Source organism: Oncorhynchus kisutch, linkage group LG25, assembly GCF_002021735.2.
Source record: "Oncorhynchus kisutch isolate 150728-3 linkage group LG25, Okis_V2, whole genome shotgun sequence".
Taxonomy (NCBI): domain Eukaryota; kingdom Metazoa; phylum Chordata; class Actinopteri; order Salmoniformes; family Salmonidae; genus Oncorhynchus; species Oncorhynchus kisutch.
In genome coordinates this window covers 10527918-10551211 of record NC_034198.2, presented here as the reverse complement: position 1 = coordinate 10551211, position 23294 = coordinate 10527918, and the positions used below count along the sequence as shown (strand labels likewise).

At 42.8% G+C, this 23294-nt stretch overlaps 2 protein-coding genes across 3 annotated transcripts in view; one reads left to right on the top strand and one right to left on the bottom strand.

Annotated features, from left to right (window-relative positions):
• The first annotated feature begins 1816 nt into the window (after window positions 1–1816).
• LOC109870601 (transcription factor Sox-8-like) lies at window positions 1817–5186 on the top strand. The gene is made up of 3 exons (XM_020461176.2): window positions 1817–2440; window positions 2787–3034; window positions 3251–5186. The coding sequence occupies exons 1-3, from the start codon at window positions 1974–1976 to the stop codon at window positions 4009–4011; spliced, it is 1476 nt and encodes a 491-aa protein (XP_020316765.1). The 5' UTR covers window positions 1817–1973; the 3' UTR covers window positions 4012–5186.
• A 5325-nt stretch (window positions 5187–10511) lies between these two features.
• LOC109869969 (arf-GAP with dual PH domain-containing protein 1) overlaps window positions 10512–23294 on the bottom strand; it is a 48509-nt gene continuing 35726 nt past the window's right edge. Inside the window, exons 4-10 of one of the 2 annotated variants that reach the window (XM_031805120.1) lie at window positions 22968–23050; window positions 18612–18724; window positions 18149–18313; window positions 15101–15184; window positions 14878–15012; window positions 14478–14706; window positions 10512–11268 (exon numbers count right to left, since the gene is read on the bottom strand). In XM_031805120.1, coding sequence (XP_031660980.1) covers window positions 11240–11268; window positions 14478–14706; window positions 14878–15012; window positions 15101–15184; window positions 18149–18313; window positions 18612–18724; window positions 22968–23050 — 838 coding nt within the window. In that variant the 3' untranslated portion in view covers window positions 10512–11239. The remainder of the gene's footprint in view (window positions 11269–14477; window positions 14707–14877; window positions 15013–15100; window positions 15185–18148; window positions 18314–18611; window positions 18725–22967; window positions 23051–23294) is intronic. The other variant, XM_031805121.1, reaches the window with a different exon arrangement.

Below are 23294 nucleotides of genomic sequence, written 5' to 3'. Positions count from 1 at the left end.
GTGAGCTAGGATGGACAATATACTGTAACTATTTGTTCAGCACTTTTGAAATGTACAGCGACAGAATTCAGAACATGGGCCATTCTTTCACTATTCTCCCTGTACCCCAAGTCAGAACCGTAGGGGATATAAGCAGACAATGAAAGCTCTTACAATATTAGATGATGACATTTCTCTAAAACAGGCTATAGGCTACATGTGCACCACCAAAATTAGGAGGGGAAACAAGACCAAATTATTAGTGGGGCACATGAGCTAATAACAGCTTACTACACAACACACACTTAGTATTTCTTTCTTAGCTACAGTACATATCTCCCTAGCATATTACATAATTTATACAACAGCATACAAGACATTTTTGGACTCACGTTGTTGTGTTGTGCTCACTTGAACAGGAAGGTGGTGCGGCGGTCCTTTGTGAGCAAATTCTGTCATCGAACTTTGTCATCAAAGTCTGTCATTCTTTGGATTTATGGGGCATTCAAGACAACTGGGAACTCTGAAAAAACAAGGTTGAATCATGATGACATCAGTGATCTTCAGGTCGGAGCTCTAGAAAGAGACCTGAGTTCCTGACTTGCAATTCCGAGTTGGATGACCATTCAAAACATATTTTCCCAGTTGGAGCTCGTTTCCAGTTGTCTTGAACTCACTGAAATCAGATTTCCCTGTTCTGAGATTCCAGTTGTTTTGAGCTCGGCAAAAGTCATGCTGGATTGACACAATGGCCATGTTGAATGTTTATCCTATTCAATTTGAAAAATAGACCGTTAATCCCAGACTTGGGACCACACACCCACTCAAGTGAAAAGAAGGCTGGTGATTGCGTTGCAATGCTTGCAGTTAGCCACTGATTCCTTCCAAACCACTCATTGTTGAATTTGTGATTTCCATCTTGTTGTGTAATGTTTATGTCCAATGGCCGATGAGCACGATACGTTTTATCTATAATTTATAGGAATAGATAAATGAATAGGATTAAAAAGGATTTGCCAGTAGATTGTAATAATAATTTGTTCTTGACTGACTTGCCTAGTTAAAGAAAGGTTAAATAAAATCCCAACAAAGCTCCTGTAGATAAGATGTCATTATATCTGTGGCCAATTTACCTTGAGCCTTCTTGGATGGGCACTTCTAATGTAACTCTATGGCAGAACCCTTAGATTTGGTGGTGACGTAGTGTCCCCATGAGTGACAGAACACCGAGCCAATGACAACGCAAGAGAACATTACCAACCCCTACACTCCGTATTTTCAGCTGGCTGCCCAACCACCATAGAAAAAGCACTGAGCTAGGCTGAAACACCTGCATTTTAGAGCTGCATTACTCAAGAAAGCAAAAAAAGAAACCACGTTTGTATGCGGCTTTATTAACATTGTTTTCAAACTGATATGTGACACGAATTAATGCCAAAATAACATGCAAAACAGGCATCACCCCATGTTTCTTTTTTTAGCTAGAAAAGTGGGGCTCAGAACAGGTGGGGGTCTGCTATGAGGTTGCAAGTCCATAGAGTTCATGCCTTGCACATATGCTTCCACAGTTAATGTATCTGAATATAAAGCTGGAATTCTGACCAAGTTCATTTTGTTTACGAGTATCCTGTTTTAATGTCTGAATGATATAAGCAATTTTACATTGGCTATACAGCAAAACGAATTATTAGAATGTATATAACACACATTTCAAATCACTGTCTCATATTTCCCACAAATGGGAGGAATCAGTGGAGCTACAGCGTATGTACAAACCAATAAGATATGAGGGGTGGAGTGAGAGGACGCAACCAGATTCCAACAACATTCTCTTAGCACAACAAAATGTGTCAGTATCAAACTGAGATTTCAGAGTTTGGACATTATAACCAATATGACAATTTACAACAGGGTGATAGGTAAGAATTAACATCAAGACAAGCGTTTGGGATTTTACATTTGAATTGTTCCTCACTCAGGGCTCCGTGCGTAAAATGCGCATTTGGCACAATCAACAGGCAGCTAATATAGACCAAAGCAATTTTTCACTGAACATGACCGAGGAAAAGAGTAAGTCATTCAGCGACCATCCATGTAGTCCAACGGGAACCGCCAGCTCGATGTCGCAGGACGACTCGGATTCGGACGTCCCGTCCTCTCCAACCGGCTCCGATGGACAGGCGCCCGGCAACGGGATAACCCCAAAAATGGACACCAGCAAGGAAGATAAACGGTTTCCCGCGTGCATCCGAGACGCAGTGTCTCAGGTGCTTAACGGATACGACTGGTCGCTCGTACCGATGCCTACACGAGGAGACCGGTCTCTGAAAAACAAACCCCATGTGAAGCGGCCGATGAACGCGTTCATGGTGTGGGCGCAGGCGGCGCGCAGGAAACTAGCTGACCAGTACCCGCATCTCCACAACGCCGAACTCAGCAAGACCTTGGGGAAGCTCTGGCGGTCAGTAGAGATAACCGACTGTATATATTTATAAGGGGGGTATAAGTACACATTTGCGTACCTAATGTGCCGCATAGAACATGGCACAGATGGACTATGGAAATGTTTTTTGCTCCTAACCCAAAAATCTGCAGTGAAGATTGACAAGTTACAAAATACTTATTATTAGTTTATTTTCTAGTATTGTTTCATGAAAATGTGTGCACAACTTTGCCATTTCATAATGATGAACCAAATTTTACATGGCATGTTTAGAATGATGATGGTAATGATATTCACTGTGACATCCAACATTGTGCATCTTATAATAGTCCACAACTCAACCCAACCTGTCATCAATTTCCAGCCTGCTCTCTGAAAGCGAGAAGAGGCCATTTATGGAGGAGGCAGAGAGACTGAGGGTGCAACACAAGAAAGACTACCCTGACTACAAATACCAACCCCGGAGAAGGAAGAGCACCAAGCCAGGTCAGTGTAACTCCGACTCCGGGGCTGAGCTGGCCCAATTCCACCCAGGCCAGATGTACAAGGCTGAACCTGGTCTGGCCAGACTGATCTCTATGGGGAATGGGCATAATCATCCAGAGCAGACAGGTGAGTGGATCTCCCAGCATATTTGATACATTTGTGCAAGAATGTAGAACAATCCATACTCAATAGCAACACGCATTTTGTCAGTCACCAGGTCTTTTTTTTACTGATTGAGATCTTGTATGAACACTTATCTCTCCTGGGTTCAGGTGTTCCGGCACATTCTTTTGTTAGTACGCCATAGCTAATGTTTAGGCATCTGTTGTGTCTTTTCTGAAGGCCATCCACATGGTCCCCCCACACCCCCCACCACCCCCAAGACAGAGCTGTATCTTGGGCTGAAACATGAGGGCCGGCGCCCCCTGGATGGGGGACGGCAGAACATTGACTTCAGCAACTTGGACATCTCTGAGCTGAGCACCGATGTCATCAGCAACATGGATGCCTTTGACGTCCATGAGTTCGACCAGTACCTGCCACTCAACAAGCACAGCTCTGCCCCGGCGCCTCCGGACCATGGGCATGGGGGTCACGGATCCAACCCCCCCTCTGGGTCCCTCAGCTCCTCCTACGGCCACTCCCACAGCAATGCCTTGCCTTGGGGTCCAAAAGGGGCGGGAGCGAAGGCGGCGCTCCCCTCTTCCTCCTCGTCTTCTAGTAACAGTGATGGCCTTCACCACAGAACGCCGATCAAAACGGAGCAGTTGAGTCCCAGCCACTACAGCAGCCAGCACTCCCACAGCTCCTCGCCACCCCACCCCGACTACACCCCCCTCAGCTCTGGAGGCGGCCCCTCCTCAGCCGCCCCCTCATCCTCCTCCTCCCTGCCCAGCCCCCAGTGTGACTATGCAGACCTCCAGAGCCCCAGCTACTACAGTGCCTACTCCAGCTACCCCGCAGGTCTCTATCAGTACCCCTACTTCCACTCCTCTCGCCACCCCTACGGCAAACCGCTCATCAACAGCGTAGCCATCCCTCCGCCCCACAGCCCCACCTCAAATTGGGAGCAGCCGGTCTATACCACACTCACCAGGCCTTAGACTCAGCATTGACAGCCTATGGTGCCTGATATGGCTTTCTTCTGTTTTTGCTGTTTTAGTGAGGACATGAAACAAGGCTCAAGGTTGGACACGATCTAAGAACAACTGCCTGCTGGTTTTGTCAGAATGGACAGAGAATCTCTACCCACATTCATGCATGAATCTTCTGTGGGAAAAATGTGGAACACACTTCTGTTTTGACCACGAAATCACAAATGAATACAATTCTAGATTAACTTTTTATGTGCCTTTCTGATGTTCAACTCTTTATCTCAGATTGAGTAATTATTGTTTGTATTTATGTTTTATATGAACATGTTTTATATTGGAATGCACATTCCGGCTTAACAAATGCACCAAATGAATAGTAATTCCACTTCTTAGTTACTGTTCATCACTCCAGTGCAGTTCCATTCCTTGTCAGAAAAAGTGCCGGGGACTTTCACTCAAGGCAACAGGTGTTCAGTTCTGTTTCCTACAAATCGAGATGACAAGATTTCAGGGTTGAAGGAAATGAGTAAAATGATATACCATATGCTGTGATTGACTGGACAGCTGGACTGAGGACAGGAACCACCATGCTCGTCATATAGCATGGACCGCTAAGCCCTGAGCATCTGCTGCACTTGTCTTCTTCAAAGGTTGACATGTCCATTCCAGCACAGCAGTTCTGTGTGGATGAAGGCCAAAATGGCTTGTCTTTCTGAAAAGGCAACTACAAAAAAAAAACATGGAGAGACTGCCCAAAGGGCAATCCAGGTTTGGTTATTGGACTTTATACTTGATATGTCGACTAGATTATTTGTATGCCGGCTCTATGAAAACCAGCTAATATCATTTATAACCGGTGCTTGTAAATGCTTGATGAATTTTGTGCGCATTTATGCTGTTTTATATTTACCTTTACGATTAAATAACTGCATTGCAGAGTGTTTTCACCAACAACGAATTTGGTTAGGAGAAGTTCCTCCCTCATTCATTTTCAACAAGGGCACGCAGAGAAATTTGTGGGGGATTGTGGGAAGGTGAGCGGCGAAACCCTGCTAGCGGAGTGGTAGGAAAAGTTCAGCACTTCTCTACTTCGTGCACATTTCAAGCGGAGCGAAGCGTTGTCAAGAGGAGGCGCTGCCTCTGGTCAAAACCCACTGTTTGAACTCATGCAGAGCCGTTAAATACGTTGGCCCACACACCTGTTTCTTGCTGTTAAGAATATTTTTGCAAATGACATATAAACTTAATGTTTATAAGTAGTTGGGCAGTTTCTTGAAGACAAGATGGATGCTTGCCATGCAGTTACTGAGAGTGGGCATACTACCAAGTGTGTTTGTGTGTGTGTGTGTGTGTGTGTGTGTGTGTGTGTGTGTGTGTGTGTGTGTGTGTGTGTGTGTGTGTGTGTGTGTGTGTGTGAGTGTGTGCATGCATGAGTGAGAAGCGTGCGTGTGTGGGTTTGCGAGCGTGTGCTTGCGTGTGAACGCGTGACACAGACAAAAAGCTCTGAATTTTAATGAGCAATTACTTTGTTGAAAGATCCTTTGTCTCCCTTCATCTGGGGAAAGAGAGAGAAATTAATTGGACTGAGAAATAAAAACTGCATCATTACCAAAGGCACCAACAAGCAACAGAGTATGAGAAGAATTTATCGCAGGGAAGCTGATCAGAACAGATGGGATGTGGGTGGCTTGTGAGCGGAATGCTCATTTTTTTTGTGAGAACAGATTTAAATGTATAGCCACCAGTATGCTGTAACTCAGACTGTCCTGCCTATTGTTTGCCAGGACATTTTAGCAGAAACTCAACTAGAGAGATAGGGATGAGGATAGAGAATGGAGACAGTGTTAAGAGTTACTGACAGAATTAATCAGGATGCATTGCATAATAACAGGAGTTTGGCTATACAAATTATGCATGAATCACCACCATCACCTGTCCAACTGGAATAGATTGATCATCCAGTGAATAACAGACACTATACCTAGACCAACATAGCTATTAACTATTAACAAACTTCTTTAAAAAAAATATTTTTTTTACAGATACAGTGGGGCATAAAAGTATTTAGTCAGCCACCAATTGTGCAAGTTCTCCCACTTAAAAGATGAGAGAGGCCTGTAATTTTCATCATAGGTACACTTCAACTATGAGAAAAAAAATCCAGAAAATCACATTGTAGGATTTTTTATGAATTTATTTAGAAATTATGGTGGAAAATAAGTATTTGGTCACCTACAAACAAGCAAGATTTCTGGCTCTCACACACCTTCTTTAAGAGGTTCCTCTTCCTCCACTCATTACCTGTCTTAATGGCACCTGTTTGAACTTGTTATCAGTATAAAAGACACCTGTCCACAACCTCAAACAGTCACACTCCAAACTCCACTATGGCCAAGACCAAAGAGCTGTCAAAGGACACCAGAAACAAAATTGTAGACCTGCACCAGGCTGGGAAGACTGAATCTGCAATAGGTAAGCAGCTTGGTTTGAAGAAATCAATTATTAGGAAATGGAAGACATACAAGACCACTGATAATCTCCCTCGATCTGGGGCTCCACGCAAGAACTCACCCTGTGGGGTCAAAATGATCACAAGAACGGTGAGCAAAAATCCCAGAACCACACGGGGGGACCTAGCGAATGACCTGCAGAGAGCTGGGACCAAAGTAACAAAGCCTACCATCAGTAACACACTACGCCGCCAGGGACTCAAATCCTGCAGTGCCAGACGTGTCCCCCTGCTTAAGCCAGTACATGTCCAGGCCCGTCTGAAGTTTGCTAGAGAGCATTTCGATGATCCAGAAGAAGATTGGGAGAATGTCATATGGTCAGATGAAACCAAAATATAACTTTTTGGTAAAAACTCAACTTGTCGTGTTTGGAGGACAAAGAATGCTGAGTTGCATCCAAAGAGCATGATACCTACTGTGAAGCATGGGGGTGGAAACATCATGCTTTGGGGCTGTTTTTCTGCAAAGGGACCAGGACGACTGATCCGTGTAAAGGAAATAATAAATGAGGCCATGTATCGTGAGATTTTGAGTGAAAACCTCCTTCCATCAGCAAGGGCATTGAAGATGAAACGTGGCTGGGTCTTTCAGCATGACAATGATCCCAAACACACTGCCCGGGCAACGAAGGAGTGGCTTCGTAAGAAGCATTTCAAGGTCCTGGAGTGGCCTAGCCAGTCTCCAGATCTCAACCCTATAGAAAATCTTTGGAGGGAGTTGAAAGTCCGTGTTGCCCAGCAACAGCCCCAAAACATCACCTCTCTAGAGGAGATCTGCATGGAGGAATGGGTCAAAATACCAGCAACAGTGTGTGAAAATCTTGTGAAGACTTACAGAAAACGTTTGACCTCTGTCATTGCCAACAAAGGGTATATAACAAAGTATTGAGATAAACTTTTGTTATTGACCAAATACTTATTTTCCACCATAATTTGCAAATAAATTCATTAAAAATCCTACAATGTGATTTTCTGGATTTCTTTCTCTAATTTTGTCTGTCATAGTTGTAGTGTACCTATGATGAAAATTACAGGCCTCGCTCATCTTTTTAAGTGGGAGAACTTGCACAATTGGTGGCTGACTACATACTTTTCTGCCCCACTGTATACTGTACCTGGCTCATAGTTTGCTATATTTACTCTCAGGCCATGCTAAATGCCCTATGTTTCTGCCCCTGGGCTTCACTACAGAAATGATGGCTGAGGATTTGGGGTTCCACCCACTTTTAATTACTTCCTGAATGGTGAAAATATCTGGTGAGTTTCACTGAGTTAGTGTCTACTGGAGTTAGCCTGGCCTGCCGGGGCGCCAACGACAACAAGCTGCCAGACAGAACTAACATTGACTTACCCATGATGCCACGGGGATCTGGAGCCAGGATGGAGGGGCAGAGTAGTGTGGAGGGACACATCAGGAGACCTGACTCGCACTGTGATTCGCCACACAAATGGTCATATATACTGTACAGGTGGGTAGGCAGTTCCACCTCTTTTGGATTGGTAAAAACACACAGAGGCAGTTGAAATTCTGCTAAGACTATGCATGGGAAAATCAACCAATTATGGGTTACTGTTCAATCACCTACAAATCCCAGTTACACCTTTCAGACAGCAGCTTCGTATGTTATCTAATTTCCTTCCATGTCAAGTTCTGTTCACGTTAAGTTCTGTTCAATTAGTCTCCATAATTATTTTGAAACATGTTTATAAAGTTACTGATATCTTTCTCATTTTCATTACAGCTATTAGAAGTTAAAGCTTATAAGTGGTTCATACAATTTTAAGCAGTGAAAGGGATCCCTTGTGTGTGTGGGTTTATCCAGGGACTTTTCATTAGATTTGTGCCTTCTCTGTAGCCGTCCTTTAGGATTTTCCAACATGAGACACCAGCTGATTGGGTTAGACTCATCACTAAATTATTACCTCTAACTTGAAACAGACTGGGGCAGCAATGTAATAGACTTACAACAGTCAATTAGACCTAAAACCTCTACTGACGCAAGTGATGAGGTACACGTTTCGCCCTGATCTTGTCTATGTGGTATTCTCTGTCTCAAAATAACAGGATGCTACTGGCAAGTTGTTCCTGTGCAGTGCAACAATGACAAAGGGATGAATAACAGTTGTTCGAACTGCAGGCCCATTTCTATTGTTCAATCTAAGTAATGGCTTCTATTTTCTACAAATTCATCAATAGAAAGACTAAGGAGGTTCCAAGACGTTGATGTTCCCACAGATATTTTACACATCTCATTTCAACCAAAAATAGTGCCCTTTGACCCTTTGGGGTGTATCAACTGTTCTTCAATCCCCAGTCGTGTTGGCCGGTTGGACCACTCTGATCCCTATAAAAGAGAAATAACTTTGCCTTGGAGTGGTCTGGAGTGGTCTGCGATGGTTCACAATGCCAGAAACAGAGCAACCGTGAAACTCCACCGCGGTGCCCGAGGTCAACCACAGCACGTTGCTTTGGCGCCAGTCCTTGGGAAAAGCATGTAGTCCCCATCTCGCAGACAGAGGGATGGCCTGTCTCGATGCCTGACAAAAAAATCTGCCAAGTCACTCATATGCTATACCCGCTTTTATATATATTCAGTACATGTACATTTGCAGCATACTATTTCATATGAATAAAATCTAAGTGTTTAAATAAAAAAATATACTGTATTACCAATAGATAAAGATGTTAATTTACTTCGCCTTGATGGCAGAAGCAGATGTGAACCCTAAAGTCAGTGAGATTACAGAAAACTGAGGGAGGAAGGGAGAAAAAGGTGTCAGAAAGAGAGAGGGAAGGAAAGAGTGAAGGTAGCATGTGCGACTGTGTCCCAGCTGTTGCTATGACGATTGGGCTGCAGCGCCATGAGCCTGACCCCCTCTGAAGCTCTTAATCCTAACCTCCCAACACACACACAGAGACACACACGGAGGAGTATCCCTCAAGGATTTCCCGCCATGTGGAACCGAGATGTGAATGTGGTTCAATTTACTGGAAGTTCACAGGAAAGGCACGCAGTTCACAGAACAGACACATACTGTATGTATGGAGACATGACGGGAGCATGTCCTTATAGTTACGCAAACAAATAAACAGAGATAATCACATGCCCGCACAGACACACCAATTGACAAGAATCAACGCTCTACCACATCTCACCATTACAATGTTACCATAACTATTTATTACATAATTGAACTGTTGTGAACTTTTAATTACACACAATAACAGGTCTGTGGGCATGTGTAAGCTGCACAGCCATTATCATGCTCCTCGTGTGGGTGTTTGTGCATACGGTCAACACACTCCAGCCCGTATTGATATGGTCCTCCACACTTCACAACTGCCTGCCTCAGAGTGTCCATCCAGCCCAGGCTTAACACTAGAACTCTCCCTGGGTGGAATTCCAACAGCTGTCTGAGCTCTCCAACCGCCACCTCTAACGGCAGCTGTGTGTCTGTCTCTGTCCCAGCATCAGTTAGCACAGAGAAGCACACAGCTTCGGAGGGTGGCCCCTATCCGTTCTGCACGCATGCATACTACGAGAACACACACGGGCGCACAAACAAACACAGGCACACCCGCACACATTAGGGAGACTTGGTTTCCGAACCCTGAAATTAAACTGGAAATTAAACTGGATTCAAATTTGATCAAACAAATTAATTGTTCTCTCTTCAAATGGGTATAATGTATAATACAACATTTGAGTGTCAACTAAGGGCCTTTTACACTATTAAAATGCATTTTGATGTAATTATGCATTGGGACAGCCCTGCTGGACCTTAAATTGAGTGAATACGAACACAGGGTATAAAGTGGAGTTCCCTTCATTTTCTAGCGTCAATTTGTGCGGAACCATTTTGGGACCCCATGCGCGCGCGCGCGAGAGAGAGAGTAAAGATAACCTTGAGAGAGAGAGGGAGCCCAGTGGTTGATGAAAACCAAATGCATTACTTATTTGATAATAACAATCCGAAGTAAAGGAGACACGGTCAGCGGGATTGTTCTCAGCTTGGATCCCTGTCGAGTTTATTACAGCGGCAGACCAATAGAATGACAATGCACATCATGATGTATTACAATGGCCTAGAGTGCCATCTAGTGTCTTTCAATGATAAACACAATTTGATTGAATCAGTTAATATTAAATCAATTACAACCCTGTTGCATGAAGTAACAAAATATTTACATTCACATTTATATTTCAAAATAAACAGCCACGAGATGTGTATAACCCTGTCTAAAAGCATACGTTTAGAACAATCAGAGAAATTGCATAAATCCACTGTCATCAAAACTGTCCAATCAATAAATTACATTTACAGTACTGCTCTCAACAAACAGAGTGAACATGACTCATTAGTATACAACAAGGGAGGAACCACTCACAACACTAAGAGCGGGGTCGCAGTGTGGAAGAGTCTATGTGGAGAGCGGCAGCAGGGGAATTGATATTTCAGTGTTATTTTCTCTACTCTCAAATCCCCTGACCCCTGACCTCTAACCCCCGGTTTAGGCATCAGGTTCAGAAGAGGTTGAGATGTAAGACCTTTTATTGTTTTTCTCTCTCCTCTCTGATATATTTCTTCCATCTCTATCATCTCGTTCCTTCGCTCCAGGTACAGTAGAGACTTGTGTTATTCTGGGGTCTCTGCAGAGAAATCCTGTCTGTTCTGTTCTTGGTGGGACTTGAGCTGACCAGTAGAGTGACAGCTCTAGCTCCAGTCTCAGGGCTTGTGTTTGAAATGGGCCTCCACTGCACAGTGAAGAGCAGAAAACCAGTAAGTGTTACCACAACATAGAGATACAATCACAGAAAGGCATATAGGCACAGTACAGTACATAAACAGGCAATCACTCATTACCTTGCTTTGGACTGCCTCTAAAAACACACCATCAATCTATAATTATAGTGATTAATACCAATGCTGGTGCTAGGGAGTTACCCGGTGTGCAGGTTTTTGTTTTAGCCCTGCCATAAAACATTGGCTTCAGCCAAGCAACTGCTTGTGAGACCTTGACTAGTTCAATTGGGGGTTGTACATAGCCTGCAAATATTATTGCAAAGATGCAATATCTGTATACATGCATACTCCTCAAGAGTAAGGCTGTGGCAGCCGGTGATTGTCATGAAAATAACTGCCCGGACTCATGGTAATCGACCGTTAATGAGCATAAATGCATTTAGCTTCTCCTGGCTTCCACGCATAGCCTCCAAGCCACGGACGCAGATCTTTAAAACATCCCCAAAAATTTTTTAACTAATAAATCCATTTATTTAGCATTTATTTTTGACAGGTCTTAAGAAAAATCATATGAAAAAATGAACAGAATAGCATTTAAAATGAACAGAATAGCATACTCCGAGTTGTTCTTATGTTGGACCCTGACATGGCTATGCCATTTGGCTGTGGGCTACACCCGTTCATTTAGCAGACAAGATTTGCTTAGAATTCTGTGGCATAATTTTACAAATTATTTTATAGTATGAAGAATACAATTGAACATAAAATAGAAAGAATATTTTCTCTAAACGATTTCAATGGAAGTGCGTACATGTGGCTATTCTGTATTGAGCGGTTCACAAAGAAACCAGTCCTATATGCTTTTTATGCAACTTTAGTTATTTATGCAACTTTAGTTGTGATACAAACGTTGGCCTATATGTTAAGATTTTAATACATTCTAAGGCTGCATGATGGGACTCTAGTGATGATTTGAAAAAAAGCCACAAGCTTCACTCATTTCATCAGTCTCTCATTCACAATTTCACGAGCACTTGATAATATTCTCACCGGGCATCGAATTTCCAATTTGCGACCAAGCTTTAACTTCCTGACTTATGTCTTGAGATGTTGCTTCAATATATCCACATAATTTTCCTGCCTCATGATGCCTATTTTGTATTTTGTGAAGTGCACCAGTCCCTCCTGCAGCAAAGCACCCCCACAACATGATGCTGCCACCCCCGTACTTCACGGTTGGGATGATGTTCTTTGGTTTGCAAGCCTCCCCCTTTTTCCTTCAAACATAACAATGCTCATTATGGCCAAACAGTTCTATTTTTGTTTCATCAGACCAGAGGACATTTCTCCAAAAAGTATGATCTTTGTCCCCATGTGCAGTTGCAAACCGTAGTCTTTTATATGGCGTTTTGGAGCAGTGGCTACTTCCTTGCTGAGCGGTCTTTCAGGTTATGTCAATATAGGACTCATTTTACTGTGGATATAAATACTTTTGTACCGGTTTCCTCCAGCATCTTTACAAGGTCCTTTGCTATTGTTATGGGATTGATTTGCACTTTTCGCACCAAAGTACGTTCATCTCTAGGAGACAGAACGCGTATCCTTCCTGAGCGGTATGACAGCTGGTGTTTATACTTGCGTACTATTGTTTGTACAGATGAACGTGGTACCTTCAGGCGTTTGGAAATTGCTCCCAAGGATGAACCAGACTTGTGGACGTCTATAATTTTTGTCTGAGGTCTTGGCTGATTTCTTTTGATTTTCCCATGATGTCAAGCAAAGAGGAAGGTAGGCCTTGAAATACATCCACAGGTACACCTCCAATTGACTCAAAATATGTAAATTAGCCTATCAGAAGCTTCTAAAGCCATTACATAATTTTATGGAATTTTCCAAGCTATTTAAAGGCATAGTCAACTTAGTGTATGTAAACTTCTGACCCACTGGAATTGTGATACAGTGAATTATAGGTGAAATAATCTGTATGTAAACAATTGTTGGGAAAAGTACTATTATTATTATTATTATTATTATTACTACTATTATGTCCTAACCGACTTGCCCAAACTATAGTTTGTTAACAAGACATTTGTGGAGTGGTTGAAATGACTCCAACCTAAGTGTATATAAACTTCCAGACAACTGTAGCTAAAGCCCGTGATCGTGTCCTTTTCACAGGCATTTCAGCTAAGTAGTAGGCTTCAAGTGAATGGAGTCAGACACATCTGGGACACATCTGCGCGCTTCCCTCTTATTGAATTCCGAGGCGCATATTGAAGATGTTAGAACTGTCCACATTTATCCTACATTTCATCAGCCAACAAGATGAGTAGGCCTGACGAACAGCAAAAGCAATTGCTTATTTCAATCTACTATCCCCCATTGTACAAAAGTTGACCTATTCTTATTGGTCAACTTGTGCTTCTGTGCAATAAATAAATATTCCAAACATACTCTGAGACAGTTGTGGGATGCTGTAGATCCCAAATGAATACAACCACTTGCATATGAAGCTGAAGGTTAAAGCAATAAGCGCGAATGTTCCATTATTCAATCAATTAGAAGAAAACACTGTTCTCAAAAGTGATGGCAAATGTGATTATGCGTGTAATGCTTTATTATAAAGGTGCATTTTTATGGTGAAAATGATCTTCCCCAAACTTGAAACTCACGCGCTGCTTATGTATACATACCAGTTAGGCTCTACACCAGTTATAAAGAAGATTAATGTGCTTCATTTTAACAAGTTATTTGGCCACTTTAGTTGCAATACAATCCTTATCAAAACATATAGACCTATGGTTTAGGATACATGCAGGGGACTATGATTTGAAAAGGTATGCGCTTCTTGCCTTAATGCACAAGCTGGGCATCATTCACAACTGATAGTCTAATATTGTCACCCATCAGACTATTCTTGATTTAAATGTTGTCTTTACGTATAATATGTGTGTGAAATGAGGTTTGATTTAATGGACCGTAACCATGCACCTGTCTCGGAAACAGGAGCATGGGGAAAAAAATACATGTCATTTATACAATAGCGAATGGAGGACGCATTTCCCATGGTTAATTGTCTTTTTTCTCTTTTCTTTTTTTTCTTACCCCTTTTTCTCTCCAATTTCGTGGTATCCAATTGTTTTAGTAGCTACTATCTTGTCTCATCGCTACAACTCCAGTACGGGCTCGGGCATGCATGTAATTCAGCCTCATGACTTACCTGCGTACTCTTGGGGTCTCATGGGTCTGTTGATGACCCTCTGGAAGGCAGCGATCCAGTCCCTCTGCTCCGCCTCCGTCTCGCAGGCAAACAGGAACTTCCTGTCTGGCGTTACTATGGTGATGCCATGGTTCCAGTGGTAGCCCTGTGTTGAGGGGGGAAGGCCTGGGAGCACAGTGTAGCTGTTCTCTTTACTGCCGATGAACACCTCTCCCCTTGCATAGGCGTCCTGAGAGAGGAGGGGGGAGAGGCGGTGGGGGGGAAAGAGAGCGTGAGAGAGATCAGAGAGAGATATCAGAGAATAAAGTATGCTGTACGCCACAGAATAGAAAGTTATGACAAGTAGGGTTCATTCAGAATGGATCAGTTGTTTTAGGGCAGGGTGTGTCTTTCTCCTCACCAGAGGATCTTTGAAGTACATGAGTCTCCTGTCGTCCATGGTGAACCACCTTTTCTTAAAGCCCTCTGTGTGCTTTGGGCCTGTCTTCTCCATGAAGCCCTCTTTCATGAAGCTACGTGTCAGTTTGGGCACCAGCTGAAGGCAAAGACAAGAGAGAAAAGTGTTTGTTTAATTGTGTTAAATTGTGGTAATACTCATTGCTAAATATACGTTGTGGCCTCACCTCCTCATCACTGGCTCCAGGGAAGGCCACCTGAAGGTAATGGAACCTGGCAGCTCTGATAGCGTTGAACCAGTCCACCATTTCCTACCAAAACAAAAGACACAAAAGCATCCTAGTCAGAGCTAGTCAGATACATGCCTTATTCAGAGTCATCCCTGCAACGAGAAGACCGTAAACCTGCTACAGTATGGAACATTACGAGACGTGATCAAGGTATTATATCACAACAAGACAGCTTTAATATTACTGTTCTGTTCAAGCTTGCTATCTTGTCTGTTAACCAGCTGAGGAGGCTGTACACACTGTGCCTTTCATCCTAACCCACAGACAAGGGTGAATTGCTACTGAGAGAGATGGTCACCTGTGTGCACAGCAGTAAACCCTCAGAGAAAAACAGCCTGCCAGCCAGCAACTCTGTGTGTGACTGCAACCCCCTCCAAATTCCTCTAGCCAGCTTACACGGTAGGATGACGAGTACTGCTGTCACAGTGAAGAACACGTCTACTGATGAAATAGATATCTAGACATGTTTATTTCCACTCTCCCTCGGTTATCCAGAACAGCCCATATCTACTAGAGACTCTTAGTTGAACAGACTACAGTGGTTCGTCCTTTAAAAGTTGCAGTATACTGCGGCGCAGCTTGTATGGGGCCTCAGAATTCTATGGCACGTTATTTAAGTGTGAGCCACTGGTACCATTAATGCTAGTTAGTGCTAGTTTGACCACCAGAGGAGCATTTGATAGCCTTCAATAGTAGCTGTACAAAAGAATGCGGGCACGCGGGAGACCTGAAAAATGTGTTGTAAAATAAAAAGATTTAAAAAATCTATGATCAAAAATGAAAGACAGGGCTACGTTCCAGAACACAAAGAAACCAGAACACAAGGTTGACTAAGAAAAGAAAAGCAGAACCGTACAAGACTGGGGTTCAATTCCCCGACGGGGAGGAAGGAGTAGCCTGTCCTTGTAAATAAGAATTTGTTCTTAACTGACTAACATATACCCAAACAGAGATTCTGTGAAAATAAAAATCTCATTGATTTATCAAGACCAGTCCCCATGCTTGTCTCAGAGCAGCGCGATATGGTGCTAAAATAGTTGTAGGCTATTGCTTCAAATCCAATTGCTTCTAACTTCAATATTTAAATAAATAAGACCTACACCACTTTTAACAGCACATTACTCAACACTATGTCATGTCGCCTACTGTAAGCCTACAGTATATCAAAAAATATGACGTGACTCTCCGCCAATCATTTAATATAGAGGATTGGAGGATATTGCTGTAATTCAGTGATATTTATTCCCATAGTAATGGATCCATAACTAAATAAACATCAGCATTTTGAAAGAGTATTTTATCATTATTTTATTAATGAAAGCATAAAGATGCCATTATTAGTTACATTGTTTTAGTTTGAACGTGCAGACTGGCACTAAGAACAGAACAGCGGGAACGTTTCCCTAGTCAGCGCCATTATTAGTGCAATGCCCCTTAGTGTTGCCAGTCTGGCGGGGTGGAGGTCCACACCCCTCCTCCTCCCTTCCCCATGGGCTAGGTCGGCCTTCTGTGTGCAGCTCTGCGGCCCATCCCGTGCCCCCTACCCTCGTGCCTTGAACCTTGCACACTTTCAGTGGATACAGCTAGAGAACTGCAAGGCAATCTCATTGTGCGCCACTCAGGAGCCATGACCAATATGACCAATATATATTGTCCTGCTAATAACAGGGTTAATAATATATCTGTGAGAATATCCAACAGGCTTTTATATAATTCTCAATTAATAATAATCGCAATATTTTGGAGATGATTTTGTTTTCAAATAACGTAAATGTAACGTCTGCTTTCAACTCACACCCTTAAATACCTAGATCCCCTGAACGCAGCACACTCTCCAGATCCCAATCACCTGAATTGTGATCACCTGTTCACACACCTGCATGTCATTATTACACACTATTTAGTTCAGTTCTTTGCACCGCATCACTGTGAGGTATCGTTTGTTTTGTGACACACGTCTTTCAGAGAGCTGGTTTTCTGGTGAGTTACTCCTCCCGTGTATGATAGTTTCTGCCTGTCTCACTAACGGCGCCTTTTGCCTATTCCCTGCCTGTACTTTAGCCTATTGGATTTCCTGTTATTCACATATTGCCTGATCTCTAGGACCATGTTACTAGCCTTTTCCCTGCCTGTACTGTTGCCCTTTTGGACCCCCTGTGTATGACCTTCTGCCTGCCCCTGGACCCATCTACCTGCCTCCTCCTGTGGTCCTTTGCAATAAACACCTGCTGCGCCCTGCGCTTGAAACCAGCTCTCTGCCTCCCCTCGTGTTCATTACAGTAAAATGAGAGGAAAAAGGCCATTCTTGAACATGGGGTGAGACATTGTTACTAATTTGTAAATAAAGCCAGTTTGTTATTTAGAATGATTTATTTATGTTTTTAGAGGGAGAGAAACCTACAATCAACAAATGGGTCTCCCAGCCGAGGCTGGCACAGGTATTGAACCAGCATCCGTTGTAAACCAGCTTGCAGTGTCTTAGAACGTTGCGCCACTCAGGCGCTGTACAACGTGACCGGTCGGGAGTGGCATACAGTACTACAGTAAGAGCAAAATAATAAAAACAGTTTTAGTAGGTAATACTGAAGTCGTCAGTCAATTATCAGTTACTATTTAGGTTTATGTTCATTGCCAGTTAGACACAGGAGGACCCAAAAGCATAATCAGTGCTCTAACTCCCCCTTGCGCTGGTCTGGAGCAATGAAGTGATGACGCAGAGTACCATACTAAACCACAAATTACCTCTAAGTCCTGCAGCACAATCGCAAAACTTTTAGTGGAGCAACCGCTGTAAATCAGTGTTCCTTGATATGAGTAACAGCAGCCATATTAGGTGTACCATTGAATTGATGATTCATCATGCAACATATCTCTAAGAATTCCGTGCATTTACACATATTACAATAGGAGTTGGCTATACCAGTATAAACAGATCTGGGACCAGGATACACAGCCTTTTTGTCACAGTCACCCATAATGCCTCACCTTAGAATCGCTGTGGTAGACAAAGATGTTCCTGGTGCTGTTGTCTCTCAGGTACGTAATCTGCAGGCCGTAGGGGTTGCCTATCTTAGCTGGCTGGAACGTGGCATTGAGAGTCTCGATCTTCATCACTGCCTTGGGGTCCCGCGCCTGGGGGAGATACACAAACTGTACGGTACATAAATACAGTATACGTATAAATTGTTACATCGAATAATACATACTGTATGTTTACAGTAAACACAAAAAGATAGGTAAGGAGATTAAGTCTGAGGTATTTGTTTTAGTTTCCTTGTGGACACCTACACATAGCGTGCTATACAAGTATTCATGATTAACTTGAAAGAGATGATTAACCTGAAAGCTAGTAGCATAAGTTAGCTGGAGATTACGTTTCCCAGGAACATGCTTATATTTATTTGTGAGAGCATGTGCAGATGTGACTACGTGTTGACTCCAGCCTTACGTCCTGCTTGTTGAAATACTTGAGCGCCCCCTCTCGTTCTGACAGGATGAATTTCCGGCTGAGGAACTGGCCGTTGTCTCGCCCGCGTTTCCATAGAAACCCCTCTCTGTACCCTGGGCAGATAGAAACCCACCAGACAAACTCAGACAAACTGAAATAACTCTCTGGTGTAATCAAGAAATACCAAAGTGTATGAAGGGAGAGTGAAAGGGAGACAGAAAGAGAGGGATAAAGAGACAGAGAGGGGCTTTAGGTGAAAGAGTCCATGAGAGAGGAAGTCATAGAACAGAATGCAGGAAGAAAAAAATTACCTCACTGATGGTAAAGTACTGTATATTCTTTTACATGTCAATGACACAGCACTAGTCCTTCCACTCTATTTCTGGACCTCTTACATACAGGAAGTGGTTTCATTAAGTGGCAGTACAGAGCACGGTGTATAATCCATTAGACTACACACGCTCTTCAACTCTCTCTTACTCTCTCTCTCTTTCTCCCTCCTCCCCCTCCATTTTCTCTCTTCACTTCTCTATTTTCCTTTCTCCTCCCTCCCACAAATCTCTGTTCACTGTATCCCCATCTATCTATCTCATACACACTCGCATATACTGTATCAATGCATGCCATACTACTAATCCCATCCAACACCCCTCAAGTCCCATAATCCCCCCAACGTCTCTCCTTCCTCATCTGTCCCCCTGTTTTCTCCTACCTCTCTCCATCCCCTGGTGACAGAGGTTGGCATCTCTTTTTCCCAGTTAATCGTGATTTATTCACCTTGCATTACCACCATTGATCAATAACAAGCCCCACTCCTCCCTTTCTCTGCATGCAGAATCAATACAGCCATTGAGCACTGGGAGTCTAGTTTACCACCACCCTCCCTGCACCTACAGAAGGATACACAGTACCAGTCAAAAGTTTGGACACGCCTACTCATTGAAGGGTTTTTCTTTATTTTACTATTTTCTACATTGTAGAATAATAGTGAAGACATCAAAACGATTAAAGGACACATGAAACCATGTAGTAAAAAAAAAGTGTTAAACAAATCAAAATATATTTTAGATTTGAGATTCTTTAAAGTAGCCACCCTTTGCCTTGACAGCTTTGCACACTCTTGGCATTCTCTCAACCAGCTTCATGAGGAATGCTTTTCCAACAGTCTTGAAGGAGTACCCACTTATGTTGAGTACTTGTTGGCTGCTTTTTCTTCACTCTGGGGTCCAACTCATCCCAAACCATTTCAATTGGGTTGAGGTCATGCTGGTTAAGTGTGACTTTCATTCTAAATAAATCACAGACCGTGTGACCAGCAAAGCACCCCACACATCACACCTCCTCCTCCATGCTTCACGGTGGGAACCACACATGTGGAGATCATCCGTTTACCTACTCTGCGTCTCACAAAGACACAGCGGTTGGAACCAGATATCTAAAATTTGGAATCATCAGAACAAAGGACAGATTTTCACCGGTCGAATGTCCATTGCTCGTGTTTCTTGGCCCAAGCAAGTCTCTTCTTTTTATTGGTGTCCTTTAGTAGTGGTTTCTTTGCAGCAATTCGACCATGAAGGCCTGATGGGGCGGCAGGGTAGCCTAGTGGTTAGAGCGTTGGGACTAGTAACCGGAAGGTTGCAAGTTCAAACCCCCGAGCTGACAAGGTACAAATCTGTCGTTCTGCCCCTGAACAGGCAGTTAACCCACTGTTCCTAGGCTGTCATTGAAAATAAGAATTTGTTCTTAACTGACTTGCCTAGTTAAATAAAGGTGTAAAAATTTCACGCAGTCTCCTCTGCACAATTGATGTTGTGATGTGTCTGTTACTTGAACTCTGTGAAGCATTTATTTGGGCTGCAATCTGAGGTGCAGTTAACTCTAATGAACTTATCCTCTGCACCAGAGGTGTCTCTGGGTCTTCCTTTCCTGTGGCGGTCCTCATGAGAGCCAGTTTCATCATAACACTTGATGGTTCTTATGACTTCACTTGAAGAAACTTTCAAAGTTCTTGAAATTATCCAGATTGACTGACCTTCATGTCTTAAAGTAATGATGGACTGTTGTTTCTCTTTGCTTATTTGAACTGTTCTTGCCATAATATGGACTTGGTATTTTACCAAATAGGGCTATCTTCTGTATACCACCCTACCTTGTCACAATACAACTGATTGGCTCAAATGCATTAAGAAGGAAAGAAATTCCACAAATGAACTTTTAACAAGGCACACCTGTTTATTGAAATGTATTCCAGGTGACTACCTCATGAAGCTGGTTGAGAGAATGCCAAGAGTGTGCAAAGCTGTCATCAAGGCAAAGGGTGGCTATTTGAAGAACCTCAAATATAAAATATATTTTGATTTGTTGGAATCGTGGTTACTACATGATTCCACATGTGTTATTTCATAGTATTATTGTCTTCACATTGAATAATCCAAAAACATTGAATGAGTAGGTGTGTCCAAACGTTTGACAGGTACTGAAAGGTAACAGAACATATAAGGCCTTAAAGAGGGTAGCGAGGCGACAGATGACTGGATGAGGGTAGGACCCGTGGAACTATTAATTTTAACCCTGGGTTAACCCTGGATGATGCAAATATTATGTGATGCAAATAGACATAAACAAATTCAAATCTCCTGCCCAATGCATCCCCATGTATCACAGAGATATAGCTGTGTGTGTGTGTGTGTGTGTGTGTGTGTGTGTGTGTGTGTGTGTGTGTGTGTGTGTGTGTGTAATTAAGATGAAAGGAAAGGAGTATGTGAGTTTTTGATTTTACTATCCCTGTTGAGACCAGAAGTCCTCACAAGGATAGTAAAACAAGGAATTCAGACAAGTGGGAACATTTCACCAGTACCCACATGGAAGTATACTATTTTAGGGTTAGGAGTTAGGGTTAGCTTTAGTATTAGGGGGTTGGGGTTAAGGTTAGCGTTAGGTTAAGGGTTAGGGGTTAGGGAAAATAGCATTCTGAACGGGAATCAACTGTTCGGTCCTCACAAGGATAGTAAAACAGACACACACATTTGTCTGTTTGTGTGCGCGTGTGCATGCATGTGTGTTAGTCATGCGCATGTCAGCTGTTTGTTCACCCGCAACCACCCACAGTTCCCTTTTTTCTCTTGAACATTTATTGAACAATTCATTTTTTCTTCAAAATGTTTTCACTTATTGCATATTTAGGCCTATCGAACAGTATGTGACGATGCGACACACCTCTGTATTTCCCGCAATCTGTCATTGCATTGATTAGTCCTGTTTGGGATTCATGCTACACTCTGACAATGATCTATTGTATCGCTTAACCAATAACTGTAGCAAATATGGTGTATGTTTATTGGGGTGAGGTCTGTCTATTTGATTTCCCTTTTAGTGCCTATAGCGATAGTCTATTCATGTATCCGCTTTAAGTGCGCATTGGTATGGTCTCTCTACAATCGGGAGCACCGGGGTATTGTGGGTATATAAGCCCGTTCTTTACAGGTATCAGGAGGACTGCTGTTGTAAATATTCACCTGCACTAATTTCACTGGACAGCAAATAAATCAAAAGAATATGTAAATACAACCTTTGTTCTTAATTTTAATACTGGTTGTTCTCTGGTGCTGAAAACCTAAGTTAGACTGCCGGATCCCGTGATACCTTTACAGAGTAGCCTAGTAATGTTCTGCTGGAACAAAAAAAACTGCATGTATTTGGTGCGCATACAGTTAGTCCCTAAAGCTAATGCCAGATAAAAAACAACAACCTCAAAGTAGCCTATAGATATGAATTGCACAAGAATTCTACATTCATGGATTTTTATTGCACTGTCTTTATTGCACCTCCTAAGCCCTTCATCCACACAATATTGTATAACCCTAAACCTGACCACCCTGAGGATATAACTGCGGGTTATGAGTCAACCCGCGAATCACTACTGTGTGCATGTGTGCCCAAGGAGGAAGTTTAATCTCATAGTAAACAGATGAGGTCATCTTTAATCAATGAGAGTCCAGTCTGGCTCCAATAAGAGCGAGGGTGCTTTCATGCAATGAAAAAAGAGCATGAGTCATTCACTGACATTGACACTTATACTGTCTGCCTCAGCTTAGTAAGAACACAAACAACCACCAAGGAAGAATACAAGGCCAGACATACTCACTCTGCCTTCATTCTACGCCTCAACGTCATCCGTTCTTCAAATTCATAGTTCACAAAAAGCATTTATGTGTGCAATGGATTAAAAAAAAAGTTCTGACTTGATGCTTGGGAAAGGATTTTGTTTATCTTCAAAGGACTATTTGTTGGTTTGATTTTGCATAGCTCTGCATCCATAGCTTTGCATAGGCAAACCTTGTGTGTGTGCCAGCTCACCTGCAGAGTATGGTTCCTGTTTCTCGATGAACTCAAACTCGTTCCTCTCGTACCTGGCTCGGATCCACTGCTCCCGCAGTAGCCTAGAGCACAATGAAGCAATGGATGGGTTTCACCTTCTCTCACCTTTCTCTATAGCACAGGTGCCACGCTGCTATGTGAATGAATGATGACCTAACAAGCTGGGAGGTTGGGACACAGGCCACATTTCTACTTATCTCGCTGTGACAGATTCTCCTTTCCTTTCATCTTCATTGCACACACGCACACACACGCACACACTCCTTTACACCAGGACAAAGAGATTGATTAGCATGAGTAAACAGA

Bases quoted from the DNA above. Each gene is read 5' to 3' on its own strand.
- LOC109870601 (XM_020461176.2), top strand. From the start codon at position 1,974: ATGCGCATTTGGCACAATCAACAGGCAGCTAATATAGACCAAAGCAAT. The intron at 2,441-2,786 runs GTCAGTAGAGAT...ATCAATTTCCAG, and splicing joins ACCTTGGGGAAGCTCTGGCG to CCTGCTCTCTGAAAGCGAGA. The intron at 3,035-3,250 runs GTGAGTGGATCT...TCTTTTCTGAAG, and splicing joins TAATCATCCAGAGCAGACAG to GCCATCCACATGGTCCCCCC.